Source organism: Anabas testudineus, chromosome 24, assembly GCF_900324465.2.
Source record: "Anabas testudineus chromosome 24, fAnaTes1.2, whole genome shotgun sequence".
NCBI classification, from domain to species: domain Eukaryota; kingdom Metazoa; phylum Chordata; class Actinopteri; order Anabantiformes; family Anabantidae; genus Anabas; species Anabas testudineus.
In genome coordinates this window covers 6,829,684-6,846,840 of record NC_046632.1, presented here as the reverse complement: position 1 = coordinate 6,846,840, position 17,157 = coordinate 6,829,684, and the positions used below count along the sequence as shown (strand labels likewise).

The window sequence follows — 17,157 nt, the reverse complement described above, 5'->3', positions numbered from 1 at the left end:
AATGAGAACTTTGTCTGTTTTCTGTCTCTTTTGTCACTTGAAAATGCTACAGATCATGAAATGTAGAAGAAGGCTGGGTGCTGGTTCGTACAGCAGAGGGTGCTCTCTACCAGCTGACAGCAGGCTGCACACTCCACGCTGAGGGTTGCTCTTAGTTGCATCACCTCTTTAAAATAATCAACTGCTTTAATGAGCAGTTTTGGCAGATTTGTTTATCACCACGCAAATGAGATAAGAAGCCAAAACTGTTTGCAAAATTACTGAACGCCTAATTTTAAAATAGCAATTTAAAAGACTTAAGTTTGTTCTTTATAGAATTCAGGATCTCTGGTGACACGCTGCTGACAACCTGCTGAGAGGGGTGTCTGCAGGAGTTTGTTCGAAAATTATTTCACCCTTGATCCATTGAGTGGAAGCTTTTTTTTTTTTCTTTCGAAGATTATAAAGCCTATTTCATGGGTTTCTCAGTGTCATGCTACATTTAATCTCTTTCAGAGCAAACGAAGGAGGACACCAAAAACCTGCTGAAACTCCATAGAACAGACTGTTTAAGTAAAGTAAGTTTTGATGTGTGTGTCTGTTCCTAAAGAGAGGTAATATTCCACTATAGTACACACTGTGCACAACGCACAGAAGAGGAAGCAACTTTAGTTAACAGGAGCCCAGCAGCTGTCTTTCCCTGAGGCTTCTCTGCAGTTTTATCCAGTGAGTGTGTGTGTGTGTGTGTGTGTGTGTGTGTGTCAGGGGATGTAGCATAGATGTTGGAAGCAGGGTTTTGCAATACAGTTGAACTCTCAGTGGAGGGATTTGTAGGTTTTGATCCCAGCTAATTAATGGGAAACCCTCAATGGGAGTAATGGGAACTTTGAAGGGGACTCTCCTCTTCTGTGTGTGTGTGTGTGTGTGTGTGTGTGCGTGCATGTGTATGTGTGTGAAATTTGAACTCTCTGCAGACTGACTGTGGAGGTAGCAGGGGGCATTTATTCTATTGTTCCATCATTCCACCCATTAACTACAAACACTGGGAAACTTTAATTAAGCTGGGGCCACTGGTGATTAATTAACTTGAAGACTTCTTTTTGTCTTCCCTTCTTCTCGTTTCACTAAGTCACAGACCCATAGAACGTGTTCATTTAGCCACATAGTTTACAAATCCAATTAAAGCCAATATGAAGGTATTCTCTAGTATGCAGTAGGACTGTATGCTCTACTGGCAGTGAATGGCAGCACACGTAAGCTGAGTAAAACGTATTAAACAGGGGTTGTAATAAGTCAGATTATTTTAAGGAGTTGATTATGCTGTGTTATCCTGTTAGGGAGGTGATGCTGTGGCGGTGGGTTGGTAATCCAGACTGTCTCGTGTCTCACAGAGTGGTGTCCTGCTCTGCTGTCGTCTCATGTTACTGTACTAGTAAGAGAAGGCCCAGCCTGTGACTGGATGGGGATAAGACAGAGGAGGGGATCTGTTTCGACACCTGCCACGTCCAACTCACATAAGTCTTCATGAATATATCTCACTATACTGTGGAAGCCATGTGCATCCTGCTGAGGAGGCTGCTTCACCTTTATACTTTTTATTCACTAATCCTTATTAAGTTTATATAGGTGACATCATTTCAGTAATTTACCGCTAACGTTGTATACAATAAGTATTTTTTAAATAAAACTGCACAATGCCAGAGCCAGGATAACGGTGAGAGGGTCAGTCAAGCTGCAACCACTCAACACCTTCACTCAGTGACCCTTAGAGGTCAGTACACCGCAACCAGCACAACAAGATACATAATCATGCTGCCAATGCAAAGGTGCTGCAGCAGAGATGTTTCCAAGGAGCAAATACAGAAAACCCAACCAAATATAGACCTGAATCACGCCATTAGCAAGACGCAATCAGGAAACTCATTCTCCGTATCAGTCTTTATGTCAGCTGCTTCTTAGTGCAGCCATGATCTACACCTAAGTTACCATGGTGACTGAAACTGCTTCTGAAGTTGACCTGTGCTGGAAAACAAGCTGACATGTATGATATATGTTGAATATTTAGTTCCCCTGAACCCTTTCTGTTGTTGCCCCTGCTCTTTCCAGTGTGATCATCAGTGGTGTCCCTCTGCTGCTAAATGAATGTAGGCCAAACGCTCCTCCGTTCCCACATCTTCCCAAAGTTCCATCTTTTACTGCCTGACGTTTCTCTCGCTGCTCATTCTCAGCGTGACCAATAACAGCCCCGAGGAGACATCGTCATAATTCCCTTTAAATGACAACTAATGAAGATGGTATTTCCTCTCATTACTGTCAGTGGTGCTCGGTTGATGCAAGCGCATGTCACTCGTGCTTTGCTTTCTTCTAACCACTCATGGTGGGAAAACTGCGTGTTCTTCTCCCTCCTCAACACTTTGAACAGTCAGGCACGACTGCTCTCTTCTTCGCCTGTATCAAACCCTCGCTCAATTAGCATCACATGATAGGTGCGAGACGTTTTGAAAACATTTCTCATTACACCTTATCACCGGGGCACAGAGGGGGGCAACATGAGGCAAATTAGAGGGGTGAATGAGAGATGGGGAGCAAAAGACGGAGGGAGGGCTGGAGACTTCAAAGTGTCTATTTAAATTGAGTGGTCTTGTGTGAAAGATCCCCACTACATAAAGATTAACCCCATCCCCCCTCCCACACGCACAGCTAATATCACACACCCACATACCGTTGGATTTATGTGTCAAGGGTTAATAACTCTGGGGATCAGGACACTGGCGGTGTCCATGTGGGGTGTTCGTGTAAATGCACTCGTGTGTGCATGTGTGTGTGTGTGTGTGTGTGCACGTTTATGTTGAAAGGTTTTACATTTGTATGCATGCAATGATGTGTGTGTGTGTGTGTGTATATGTGTGTGAGTAGAGAGGGAGAGAGTCAGGGAGGTAGAGATCACACAGCGAGTGTGAAGGGGCTCAGTTTCATCTCCAGCTGACCCGCTGACATGATACAAATCCAACCGGCAGCAGCACTGAACAGACCTGCCAGCACTCCCCAGGAAAACACTGACACGCTCACACAGAGGCAGCTCGGCTGTGTGAGAGTTCATCTGGAGCCTGTTTTCCTCCAGTTTCGTCATGTCCTTTAACTAAATGCTAATTTTGGTCCTTTTCATTACACTGAGGAATGTTGAGGCTGTGGTATCTACTGTATATGAACTTGTGCTTGTGAGCCTTTCATTTCCTGTGTGTCTTTGTGTCTTTGTGTGTGTGTGTGTGTGTGTGCCTGTTGTCTTCAGTGTGTGAAAAACTGTGTGTGCATTCAACGTCTTCCCCGAGTTGTCTTTCACAGGGTATGTGTGTGTGTGTGTGTGTGTGCCTGTTCAGTCCCGCCCGGTGGATTAGTGACGTTGGTGGAGCTCACCCTCTGCTTGTGATAAGGGAGCGTGAGGCTGTCTCCCGCTCTGTGCTCCCCGTGCTCAATTTCAGATAGTGCTAATGGAATCTGTCCTGCGCGATTGTAAAGCAAGCGAGAGTCATTTTCCATGGAGCTTGGAGCTGTCAGCTTGGCAGGACTGCGAGGTGGGGTTGCAAAAAGGAGGGGAGAGCCAGCGGAGAGAGGGTTGATGAGAGGACGAGAAAGTAGAGGATGGATGATGAGGAGGGTGTGTGTGTGTGTGTGTGTGTGTGTGTGTGTGTGTCTGACATGCGTTATGCTAGACCTTCTCCCTCTTGTCAGAGAGCTGTAGTGCTGCTTCCCACATTTTTCCCATCATGGTACAGACCTGCAAGCATACACAAAATCCAGGTTAGCATATGCAGACTGAGGTTTCAGTCACAGCAGAGGCTGAGTTTAGTTAAATTGCCAGTTCACCCACATTTCAAAACAAACTAACAAAAACTATTTTTCCCACTGACATGAAGACAGTGTACTAAGGCCATGTTATGTAATATGCACTATATATTATTATTACGTTTAAGAAACTGACGAAGAAATTACTAAAAGTATGTAAATGCAAATAATAATAATAATAATAATAATAATAATCTAAAATTGAAATTGGAAAATTGGAATAGTTTTGTCTCTGTGAAGACTATGTTCATCTTTAACCCTTTCCATTGAAAACATTGCCACCATCACGCCAACAGTTAAGCATACATACATGCTTAACATTGTTATTACTTATATATTTTTGTGTTGCATCCTTAGTGCTTTTAAAATGTTTATTAGATGCATTTGGGAGCCAAAGTTCTTGTGCCATGACATGAATTTGTTTTCATGTCCAGTTGTGTTTCAAAGAGCAGCCTGCAGGTGGCAGTGTTTGCGTGATGAATAATCTCAGTGGACTGACCACTTCTCCCTGAACATCTCCTCCCCAGTGACCACTAACCTTTCTCTGATCTGCTCTTTTTCCTTCTCTTTCGTTAAACATTATCTAATTATAATGATTTATCCTCAAAGATGCCTCCGTGTCTCTACTGGTCTCAGAAGATGCTCTATTCATCAGGACACAGTTTTCCTCGTGTGAAACCAGACTCCATAAATCTATCCTGAATCTAATTACTTGATATCATTCCTGGCACACACTGTGATTTTGCAGAGGAATAAAAAAAAAAGAATAAATAAATAACTAAATAACAGTCCAATATAAAAACAAGGCTGAGAAGTTCAGCCGGGTCAGACCATGTGTCTCTGTGCTCATTCCCTTCCTTTCAATCTGTGGTCATTCAGCAGCGGTCAGTTCAGCAAAGGGAAAAGAAGGAAATACCAATTTGGCAGCATTACAGGGATTACCAGCGGCGGTGGGCAGCTTTAATCTGGGATGCACTGTGGCATTTGTCTGCACTTAAAACTGTCATCAGTCCTGCCCTGTCCCATCCTGTTAAAAAAAAACAACATTACTGGAGCTGATTAGACTCTTCAAAATGAAATAAATAAATAAATAAATGACAACCTAAATCTCACAGATAGAGCTTTAGACAGCCTGAGCCCCCATTACTGCTCGACCCCCTGGACAGAGTTTAGTGTCAACAGACCCTTCTTCTGCAGGGCTGGAGGAGGGCGTGCGTCAGGATGAACTCATACCACTGAATGAATGAGACCACATCAGTCAGCTGAGCATTTTGATAAAAACAATAACATGTTGAGGAGAGGTGAGACCTGTGTCAGTGACTCCAATGCATCTGAACAACCTCTAATGGACTCAAATCAAACATTATGTGGACACACACGATCTATATGCTTCTGCAATCAAACAGAGTTGTACACTTGGAAGAGAAAAACATATGCTTGATCACCACTGGAGTTTCCCAGGAAATAGAAAAGCCTCTGTGGATTAAAGTCCTTAGAGAAGCGCAGATTTCAGCTCTTACAGAAAAAAGGCAAATCATTATCTTCCGCAGAGAGAGGAAGAATCAGAAGTTGAAGGCGGCAGACTGTGATACTGAGGAAGAAAGGCTTCACATTGCGAGGAAAACAGACTGATAATAGAACGAAACCATCGGCGGAGGAAAAGAGAAAGGGCCCCACAAACTGGCAAAGGGAAGTCAGGGTCTCTCTGCTTTGCATTTCATTTACATGGCTGGCCGTATCGACCAATCCGATTGGGAGCAGAGCCCGTGGCTTAGGAAGGCGAATAAAGACTCCAAATGCCTTCACTGCTCTCATCCCTCTCTCTCATAATACCCTGTCTGCCCTTCTTTTCTCTCGCTCTCTCTCTTTTCTCTCCTCACTGTCATAATACCCTTTCTTTCCCCATTCTCTCCTCTCCCGCGTGGTACTATAAGTAGACCCTGTCGGATGTGATAGTGGGATGAGGAGAGAGGGAGAGGAGAGGACAGGAGAGGTGAGGTGAGGAGGAGGAGGAGAGGGGGGTTGAAGAGACTTTCACTGCCGCCCACAGAAACTAGAAGAGCCAGCGTGTGCACGTGCCTGTTTGCATTCGTTGGGTGTTTGTGGGCACAGACTCAAGCACAAACACTGTCACTGCCTGTGTTATTTGTCGTTGTTGTTGTCATTGATGTCTTTGTGGTAACGCTTTAGAGAAACGGGCCCTGCAGAGCTCACCTGACACGCACAGCATTAGCCAAACGTGTCGCTAACCTGACAAGTCTATTGACGCAGAATGCACACACACACACACACACACACACACACACACACACACACACAGTTCAGCAATACATGATAATCAAATTATGAATGCTCTCGAATTAATGTGAACACTTTGATGAGTAATTACTACTATTACACATAATAAATGATAATTAACACTGATGGGTATCGTGTGACATTTTTGATGCACAATTGATGAAGCATTTCCCTGTTGGAATGTAATCACACACACACACACACACACACACACACACACACACACTTGAATTCATTTGAATAATGATATGTAGACACACATATTAAAGCCCCTATGAATGACCTCGGGCATTTCTCTCAGGAGACATGCAACCACTTAACGTTTTAGCACACACACACACACACACACGAACACACACACACACACACACCTCGAGGGTCTAATTTTGTGCCATATTACAAGGCTAATAGTTTACCTTCCATCCATGCATTAGACACCTCCATCTGCGAGTCAAATGATAGTTTTGTGGAGGATGAAACAGAAACATATTCACGTTTGTCACTGATAATAATTATAGTCACCACAACATTAGTTCAGCATATTTAGATCTATTTTCCAACACTTTCCAAATGTTGTAGAGGTGATGTTGACACCTCCTGTAATCCAGAATCAGCCAGGTTCGACCTTCTAACCAATCGAGCTGGAATATTGTAGCTTTTATCAACTTCATGCTGAAGTTAAGCAGCTGTAACATCTGAACTTTCCTCCTAATTTATTAAACTACACTGTCCTCATTATACTTTCCCCTGCTCAAACACACACACACACACATGCACATACACTGTCCTTTCATTGCCGTTGATCATCAATAACAATACCTTATATTTGGGTAGAATGTTTACAATGGGGTGGCCTCCCCAAAGCGCGTGAGCCCCTCCCCCATCATTGCAGTGTGTCAGTGTGCCATCAATTACTGAGCACTAACTGAATGAGGTCATAACGGGATGGGGTCATTAGCAAAACAAACCCACCAACCCAGTGGGACAAAAGGAGATGAGAGAGGCAAGACAGAAGACAGTGCAGAGGACCCCCCCCCCAACCCACCCCATCCCAACATCCCCCCATGATTGAAATGTACTCACACAGATTTTTGACACTCAGATTTTAAGTACTATACATTCTCAGTCTTCTCCCCTGAAAGTCACAGAGGATACTATAGAAATGTTGAACAGGCGGTCTTGAAAATTAATCTCTTCATTAATTACATCTCTTCAGTACAGACGGTTGTGGAGTTACCTTTAAGTGAACCGTTTTTGTAGTAATTCAGAGCATGTGGCCCTTTAATTACACACAAACCTACTAGTTGTTGTTGAGATGTATGGTTGTTTGCTTGTATGTATGTTTTACATGATGTTGTTAATGGCGATGCTCTCTTTCGTGGATGGACTAGGGGTTTCTCAGAGCTGCCATCACAGTGGCTTTGTGGTAGAAACGCAGGTTAAGTTTGGGTCACTGTAGTGGAAACTGAAGGGCTCTTAAACCCAGAGAAACTACATGTTGTGTAAATGGTGTGATGATCTTCCAGCTTTAAACATGTATTAATGAATCAACAACAAGTGAGTAAAAGTCCCATAAACTGCTCTGTAGTCGTTCAAATTTACAACTCTACCTCTGCACCTGAAAGCATCAGTCAACATAAACAACACCTCTCATGTCAGAATTTCCACACAAAAATATTAAAGACGCTGACAGCGATTAGCTGCGAAGCTGTCCACTGTGTGTGCGTGTGTGTGTCTTTTGTTGGCCGAAGGCATATTTGTGTTTGTGTATCTCCATTGTGACGCGTGTAATCTGCATGCTCTCTAATCCCAGAGCAGGTGGCCAGGCGTGTGGCGACTGTGGGGGTGCAGAAAGGGCACACTCCTCCTGCTCCCCTAAACACACGCACACATGCACACATATGATTGATCCACAAACCCACAAATACATCCGTGCTCCACATTTTGTATTACCACAGGGGAGAGGAAGCACCGAGGGACACAGCTGCACTCATTTAGCCAAACCTAATGCAAACAAATAGGTACAAGCACACGAGGCCTCGAGCAGGACCTGGAGAAATGGAGAAAGATGTCCACAGGGAAGCACGTGCCAGCATTTCCAGGCTGTCCCTCCCACGCCACCTCATCGCTGCGTGCGTCCACAACAGACGCGCTTGCCTCATTGCTGCGCTTAACAGGTGGGCCAAGAGGATGCAGGGCAGGGGAAGAGGCATCTGTCAACAAGCTCTGCATCCATCCTCCTCTACTGTACTTTCTCTCCATCTGCCCAGAGAGCGACAGAATGATGAAGGTCAATAAAGCGGTGCACATTAGGAATCTGTAATCTTGAGGCCTTGCAGATGCTCAACGGTTGTATTCCTCTCTGTGAATTGTGTCCTACTTCTCTGATACCACAAGAGAGGAACTAGTTGTATGTGGAATCATAGGATTTTCTACATGCCACTGTTGTCTAACAAGTAATAGGAGGCCCCCTTTGACCTTTAACCTCTGCATTGTAACAGCAGTACAGGAGAGACTTGGCAGTTGGGGTCTCTGATTGTGATCTTCTTAAGGCATTTCTGTAGTTATTTGTGTGAAACAACATACAAAAATTATATATCTAGTATATAGTGGATGTACAAGTGTTGCTCCACTTTTGTATAGTTTATTGTATTTGTATATTTGGGAAAATGAAAACAAAAGTGCTGTTGTTTTCAGTTTAAATGAGTGGAAATGAATCATCATTTAGCCAGTAGTAGTAGTAGAACTGTCCCAGACACTCAGGTTAAATGTATTTCAGTAACAGCCTCCATTCATGTTCCAGAGTGAGACATCACTATGTCGAACTAAACTGCCCTCAGTATTTAGGGTAGCAGACGGTAGTAGTACTCAAGGCCCAACTTTACCTAACAACCTTGCAGCAGTTCACTCTGATAGAAAGTGTGTTTTTGATTTCATTATGGTTTCTCGCTGCGCTCTGCCTCCTCGCTGATGTTTACATGTCCTATACAGTACCTCCTCCCCTCAGTCATCAGTTTGCATCAACTGCTTTTAGCCTCAGCTTATGGATGTAAATTTGGCCATTAAATGCATGTAATCTGTTATTTCAACATCTCTGTTTATAAGTAGATTTATGAGGCTTTTTTTTTTCCTGCTAATGGTCTGTTCTCATAAGGGCAGTAGTGCTTTGTTGGCTCAACATCCACTGTCGACATAATCCTGGGTTCTGAAGCTAAATGGATGCGTGGAGAAAAAAATGAAAGAAAGAAACATTAACTAGGAATTAACTTTAAGTAAAGCACTAATTCTCTAATAGCACTTCATTTTTTACATATGCTGGATTTTCTTTAAATCTGTAATCAGCTTATTGCTTTATGTCTGTGTGTGTGTGCAACATATGTGTGTTTTTTATAACAAAAAAAAAATTGAACGACAATATTTCAGATTTAATATTTTGGCTTGAATCTGTAACTCCAGCCATATGGTGGAGATACCCGGCTCAAATGCCAGCACCGCTCAAGTGTGGTGTAGTTCAACATATCATTATTCATATATTTCCTGAAGTCCTGAGAATCAGGTAATTCTACATAAATTGATTTAACACTGAGTCAGGTTAATACACAGATTTAGATACTAATCAGATACTGCAGGCCTGTGCTCCCTGTGGGATCTTTTCGAGGGATTTCTTCTCTTCAACAGTTAAAAAAGACTTTCGGCCTTTGGAAACTTGTTCCTTAAAAATAATACAATAAAGTTTCAGTGTTTGTTGACATTTTACCACAATGTTCTGTAAAATTAAAAACGTGCATGCGGTGTCCCATGGTCGCAACACATAAATAGCATCAACAGAAGGTGAAAGCAGCCATTATTGAAGCACCGCTGAGAGGGCCAGGTAGTGAGCATTTTCTGCAGGAATTTCCATCATAACCTGGAAAAGATCCACACAAAGCTTGTAATAAACATGTTTCACGTGTGACCTCACAAAACCTGAGGGCATTTACACCTGGTACATCATATATTGTTAAATTAGCCATATTTCTTTAAAAAATAGAGACGAGTTAGACTGTAACCTGATTGATTTTGTGTTCTGTATGTATTTGTTGACTATGAACTACACATAATGAGCTCAACAATATTTACACAGCAGCAAGAAAAAATGCTGTAGAGCTGTGGAAAAGGTCACATAACAGGGATCTGACTGTTACTATTAAACTTTAAAAGTGGAGCTGTTTGAAAACAGCTTCTGAACGTTAACCCTTAGTTGAGTGCTGTTAAGTGAGCAACTAAAGTCACATTTGTTGCCATTAAAACATCACATGGCAGCATTTAGTGTGTGCATTTGATAGAAGCGAGTTTAGGCTCCTCAGACTGTATAATCCATGAGATGAAATCACTCCGAAACATTATGTGGCTTAACAGGGCTGGAGAGGGTCATAAAGCGTTAAACACTCGCTGCCTGAACCACTTACCATATTCCTTAACCGCCAGTCTGACAGGAGTACAGAAACACTATTGTTTCATTCATTTAAATGAGATTCCTTGACTGTTGTTGTTGTTGCAGATGAATTATGTATGTGCTGCTGTGTTGATATGTAATAGACGTGCTCTCTGGGAATGTAGGACACATACTTATGCATGACAATAGTCTTCAGTTATATTCTCACCAACACATCAGCCGTTTATCTCCAATGTTGTTTATTTCATGAAAGACCCTCTATTCAGTTTATCCTGTGCTTGTTTTATGCAACTTCTGTTGAGAAATCGAGTCCATATCCCACTTTACCAGATGCCCCTGATACTGTATTTAAATGTGGACCAGTGTTGACCTGTTACCCCAATACCATCACTAAGCTTTATGCTTAGAATAAACAAAGTCATATGTCTGGTAGTGACACTGTACAGCTGATAACAGCTTACTCTGTTGAAATGGGCATGTTTGCATTATGAACTGTTCATCATTAACTAAATGTTTCCTCTTATATTAGTCTTTTTAGACCTGTTGGCCCCTTGTTTTGGACATCTTAACTCTCTCACAACCTATGTCTCCTCTTTGCGTTTCTGTCCCTGGTGACGGGACTGGAGCAGGTTTGGAGGGACCGTGCCTACCGCCGCTGTGGAGCAGGATCGAGACGCCCCTCCAGCGTCTGTCGGGTCCCCTCGTCGTGAAATCCCCGGCCTCGGTGAGGTGCTTGGGGAAAGCCCTGCCTCGGGGAGAGGGTCGACTAAATGTGCGCTCGCCACAGCCAGGAAGAGGCTTTCGAGGCTCTTTTTTATTGTTTAACATCCTCAAATGCGATGAGAGGATTAATGAAGCGCGTCTGCCGGACCCATATGTCCTCTTTGGTGGCGCTTGTACTTAATTAAAACCGAATGGATACTTGGGGGCCCCCCGTCCTCCTGCGTCAGGAAGACTGACTTACTGCTCTCTGCTGACATTTATTACTTAAAAAACTAACTTTAAAGAGCTACTCTGGGAGGGAAAAACGTTACACTAGGTAGATGACAGAGAAACAGGGAGAGGTGACAAAAACTAATAGAGCTGAACACTAAGACTTAACATTATGGAAAGATATGTTCAGATTTGACACAATTAAAAACAGTGCAGGTAGTGTGGAAGAAGAACAACAAGTTTAAATAAAAGATTAATCATATTTGACCTTTTGACCTGATTCTAGGTGTTATTATTAATAGTATTAGATTTTAATTCTAATATTTTAGTACAATTCAAATTAGAAAAATCAAAGACACACAACTTTAATGATGTTCACTTTGGTTTTCATCAGCTTCCACCTCTGCTTTATTCACCACATGGATGTTGGAGGGACCAGGTGTGGATGGTTTTCATTCACCACCCTGGATCTTCTGCCAAGGAGTTTACACAAACTCTTGCTGAAGGTTGTCCACTAAACTACAGAGCATCAAGAATAAGATGCTCACAAATAAAAGTCTATTAACAGACTTATCTATCATTCCCACGCTCTTGATCTTGGTCTCAACTAAACTTTCCTTATATCATATTCTGTCCATTGCGTACAGTTCAGTTTAATAATGACGTTTTATGTGATGATGTAGGTGGATCATCTCTTTTTCCAGTTGTTGCGTTAATTCAGGATAATAGTTAATTTGTAGAAAAGGTCAATATGAAACATAATCTAAACAATTTAAAGTGCTGAAAAATGATAACATATATATATTGTTTTAATAATAATATAATAATTTATTCAGTAATTTTATACGTTCTTAATTGCTATTTTAGCCAGTATATTGGGTAAATATAAATTCATTTTAACACCATAAAAACTAATTTCACTCTGGATATTATAGAAATATTAATATTTGTATTAACTAAAATAAATTGTTGTTAAACTGAGTACGTATTCAATAAAACCATATTTACCTATACTATAAACAAATTAATAAAAAAGTAAATACAGCTAATTTTAAAGGTTTTTAAAGGTCATTATCAACCTATAGTTTATTAATTATATTATGAAGAGCTTTATTAATCTAGACAAATGTTTACTCAAAATCTCTGTCGTCACATTTACCTTTATTCCGTGACTCTACTTTAATATGAGCATTGTGATTTTTCAGCCCAGCCCTTATATAAATTAAATGCACAGTCTCTATTCTTTAGGACGCATGTGTCTCAATTAAGCTTAATATTTCCAGGACCTATAAATTCCGTTCTATCCTCAAATTCCTCAAAATCCTTGAGCTCTATTTATTTATTCATTGTGTAAATCTCCTCTATAGGTAAGGCTGCCTGATGCCTGAGGTTGTGATTCAATGTGTCCAATTAAAACATTAAAATGAAAATAAACCACAACAGGATCCATGATGAGGTTTTACAGGGTCCACTGTGCTGTTGTTCTGTAATAAGAGTGTGTCACTCAAATAACTCTTCAGAGTCACACCAGAATTAAAAGAAGCCTCGTGGTCTCTCCTGTCACATCCTAATTAGATCGATAGCACGAGCCTTCTTTTAATCCACCCACGGGCTCCTCTCGCCTCTGACCCCTCAGAGGCTGCTGAACTTCACCCCAGCCAGTGCAACAGATGCCTGCTGCTCAGTGAGGAGCGCACTGAACGTTTCATTATGTGTGGATTCAAACATAATATGATGATTTCAATATTAGAATATCAAATATTATATTTAATTAGGCTGATGCTCTTTCTACATTAGTTTATAGCTGTTTTCCAAACTGCTTCTACAACCAGAATGTGGGACAAAACATATTGATGTGGTGATATCACCTTTTTTGTTTTTTTAAAGTTAATGTTTTCTGCTGCGCCCCCGAACCAAAGAGCTGCCGTCAATAAAAATGTTGGATTATCCTCATCCTCATCCGTATGAGACGGGATTAACAAAGCTCTCCCAGAACTCACATTCCTGTCAGCCTGAGCAGTTGTGACACAAATCACGGACTTCATTTGCAATGGCCTAGTGAGGAAAATTAGAAAAAATCTAATTATCATCATCGCTACACGGTTCATGTGATTTCTAAATAAAGTGGGTTTGCTCCTGTGGCTTGGTGACATGTCGTGGTGTGTAAAAACAGACCACAGACTATTTCCTGCAAAACGACACACAACATAAAACAGAGAAGATTTAGATGCAGCCACACGGTGATGTTAGACCAACTTGTCTTTATTGTTATTTAGTCATTGCGGCCTCCACAGTTCAAACCTGCAGCTGGCTTGATTTAGTCGAACCCCGTGTTTGATCCAACTCCTTATAATAATTTATCATTTAACACCGGAGACATGAAATTAAAACGATCAAATTCAGAGTTGGGTCCGTCGCGCATAAAAAGCCTGTTGCGCGCAGCAAAATTGCATACAGGGAGTGAAGAATCACAATTTAATAAAAATAAAAAATAAAAATAAAATCAAACTAACACGAGGAAAATAATAATTCACATACACACAGGGGACATGTATGAGCACACGCAAACTGACCGATTGTCTCTTCTAACTAGCCTTAAACAAATATTTCTCATAAATTAAATAGTGCATCCAGGTTCATGTCGGAGCTGCTCACTCTCTCACGCACACACGCACGCACTCACACGCACTTCACGCTTTGATCTAAGTGGCTGTTCAGCGTGCCAAAGAAAAAAAAAAAAGGCAAGAGAGGGGAGTCTTTAAGGAGCTTAGGAGAAATCCTGACCTATTCCTCAAACTCAACCAAGTAGGGCTCGAATCTCTCGCTCTCTTGATCCTTTTTTTTTCCTTTTTGGTCAACAGATTTGTTCCGTGTCCTTGATCAAAGTTTGGGAGAAGTCAGTCTGAGTGTTCAATAAGTTAACCCAACAAGTGAGACATCCGGCTGGCAGTCCTGTTCTACTCTGCCCGAGGTAGAAGTTAGGGCCTGTCGGGTCTTCCAATTGCCTGTAAAGTCTGCAGATAGTGGTGATTGTCTCTTTAATTCTTCCCTCTCACAACACTTGAAATTTCCACGCTGCTTGGTCTTTGTAATCCAAACAGTCCGCGTTGAAATTGAGCTTCCAAGAGGAGGCCGTTTGGTCCTTATAGTCCAGGCAGTCCGCAGCGCTGCTGAAGCCGAGCCCCGCCGCTCCGTACGCCGACGAGGACAGGGAGGACGCGGGGCTCAGGTGGCTGGACACCCCGTTGCTGCCCATGGGGCTCATGGCGGAGCCCGCGGCGGACAGCTGGTGGTGCATAGGCGAAAGGTAGGAGCCGCAGTCCATCCCGGTGAAGTAGGAAGAGGATCCCGTGTAGCCCTGGTTGTACCCCGACGCTTGGGTGTAGGTCATGGGGTAGGAGCGCTGCATGCAGGAGGAGGAGGAGGTAGACAGCGGGTCGGAGAGCGGGGAGATGGAAGCCGGGCTCCAGATGGAGACGGGCGCAGCGCTGCTGCTGCTGCTGCTGCTCACGGCCGGGAGGGAGGTGGTCGTGGGCGGCGTGAACTGCCCACTGGCTCCGCTCTCTGAGCTGGCCTCTCTGACCGGAGAGCCTTTCTTTTTCACGGGCCTGCTGACAGGCTTGCTCTGCACCCCGCTCTGGGTCTGCTGGGCCTGCTGGCGATGCTTGGCTCGTCGGTTTTTGAACCACACCTGGAAGAATAAACAGAAGCACGTGAATTCGTTTAGCTGTGAGACAAGTTGGGCTTTGACATGTTCTGTGTACCAGGATAAGAAATAAATATTTTTATATATAATAAAGTCAGCCTACTACACGCAGAATGAAATAACAACAACTAAGTGGACACTTTGTCCCACCTCTCAGGGACAATGAAACCGTTGTTGACCTTCTATGAATGGGGTCTGTGAGGCTCAGGTGTTCGTGCTGGAGACTCACCTGTACTCGGGATTCAGGCAGGTTGATCTTTAAGGCGACCTCCTCTCTCATGAAGATGTCAGGATACCTGGTCTTAGCGAACAGATTCTCCAGCACGTCGAGCTGGGCCCGAGTGAAGGTTGTCCTCTCCCTCCTCTGTTTGCGAGGAGTTGCTGATAAGATAAGAAAAAAAAAACATTAGTATGGAAATAGGAAGCGAACTGTCTTTGAAAGTGTAATAATAGTTTAAAATAAACCGAGCTACGTCTCTATAATTTCAGGCATGTAAGAAACAGCTCAAATCTGTGCTTATTATTATTATTATTATTATTATTATTATTATTATTATTATTATTATTATTATTATTATTATTATTATTATATTTAATGGTTTAAATCAAGAAGTAAGTCTGGTGGCAAATCGAGCCACTCTGATACAGTCTTTGTTGTTCTGGGTGTTGATGTAGACATTGAATTTAGGCCTGTACTGATGAATGCAAATGAACACGGACACTTTCAGTTCGATCCTCTTCTTTACTAACACACTTTGAAGTATTTAAAATACTAAACTTTAATTGGCAATAATTCTGCTAACACGCATGTTGCAGTCTGGGTGTTTTACCTTGGTATCCTACTGAAGGATGCAGCAGGTCCACTCCTGAGGTAGATAAGCTCAGTCCGTTCACCGTGTACGGTGGTTGCTTCAGATAGGACATCATGCTGGAGGCCGGACCGATGAGAAGTAATAAAAAAAGGCAGAAAATGACGTCTTAGTCCTCTCGCGTCTCCGTGCGTTATTTCACCTCGTCCGAAAACAAACCTGAGGAGAGGGAACAACCTGGTGCTGATTTTGTTCTCAAGGTGTTGAGATCGGTCTGGCTCTGCTGACTTTTACGCGCGGTCTTTGCGCACCGCGGTCCGTTTAAAGAAGTGGGCGTCCTCGGTGTCGCAGGGCTCTTAAAGCCGAGTGGAGACCCCCAGCTGTCCCCGCTGGACAGAGGATGCTCTGTGAGGCTGGCAGGCGTTTACGCCATCACCGCCCCCCCTCCTCCCAACACCACACACACACACACTAACTGCTACTTTAAACCCGCCCCTTACTGCACCCCTCCTGCCCCCCAAACACACTCCTCTCACTCTACCACCAAAACAAAACATTGTCGTTAAAATGCGCACACTCGTTGGGCTCCAACCGAGCTCTCAATTAGCATATACCCACAGGTTAGACGAAGCTAAATAGACAGCTGATTGGGGGCCATTTGCAGAAACAAAGCCCACTGTTGACCGATAAGTAATGCTGATAACAAAAGACTTGAGGAAACAAACAAAGAAGCCACCACTGCAAACTGCGCTCTCATTCAGATACAACTCAACATCTTCATTTCTATATCTCGGGCCTTTTGTTGGCTTCCACTAAAACCTTGGTACATTCAAATGTAACGAAATTAAACAACTTTGCCCAATGAGTAGAAACATGGAGACGTTCCCCCGAAGTGAAGGCTGTTGACACTCGGGGCCAGTCCCCCTCCTTCACTAATGAATTGCTGTGGGTAATTAGATTTGGAAGGTGAGACTGTCGAAAAGTGTTGATTAGAGAGAGGCACTTAATGTTAAACTAAATAAACAAGGAGATCGCTCCAATACATTTCCCCTCCGGTGTTAGGATTTTTTTAAGATTGGTGAAATGATCATTTTCCTCCACGTCTATTAACTTCTAGTTTAAATGATTCAGATCAGAAAAAAACAAACAATTAA

At 42.7% G+C, this 17,157-nt stretch overlaps 1 protein-coding gene across 2 annotated transcripts; it reads right to left on the bottom strand.

Moving 5' to 3' along the window:
- Window positions 1–14,540: 14,540 nt before the first annotated feature.
- Window positions 14,541–16,121, bottom strand: LOC113149447 (homeobox protein OTX2-like). Of its 2 annotated transcripts, none has more exons than XM_026341578.1 (3): window positions 15,998–16,121; window positions 15,424–15,575; window positions 14,541–15,179 (listed from the first exon to the last, which is right to left on the bottom strand). In XM_026341578.1, exons 1-3 carry the CDS (start codon window positions 16,119–16,121, stop codon window positions 14,541–14,543), a joined length of 915 nt encoding a protein of 304 aa, XP_026197363.1. The 2 variants fall into 2 exon arrangements, with proteins under 2 accessions (XP_026197363.1, XP_026197364.1); XM_026341579.1 differs by having other exon boundaries at window positions 16,025–16,121.
- Between the last annotated feature and the right edge of the window lie 1,036 nt (window positions 16,122–17,157).

Coding starts and splice junctions, on each gene's coding strand:
- LOC113149447 (XM_026341578.1), bottom strand. CDS start 16,121: ATGATGTCCTATCTGAAGCAACCACCGTACACGGTGAACGGACTGAGC. Junction 15,576..15,997: donor ACCCAGACTGCAACATGCGT/GTTAGCAGAATT, acceptor TTATCTTATCAG/CAACTCCTCGCAAACAGAGG. Junction 15,180..15,423: donor TGCCTGAATCCCGAGTACAG/GTGAGTCTCCAG, acceptor TTATTCTTCCAG/GTGTGGTTCAAAAACCGACG.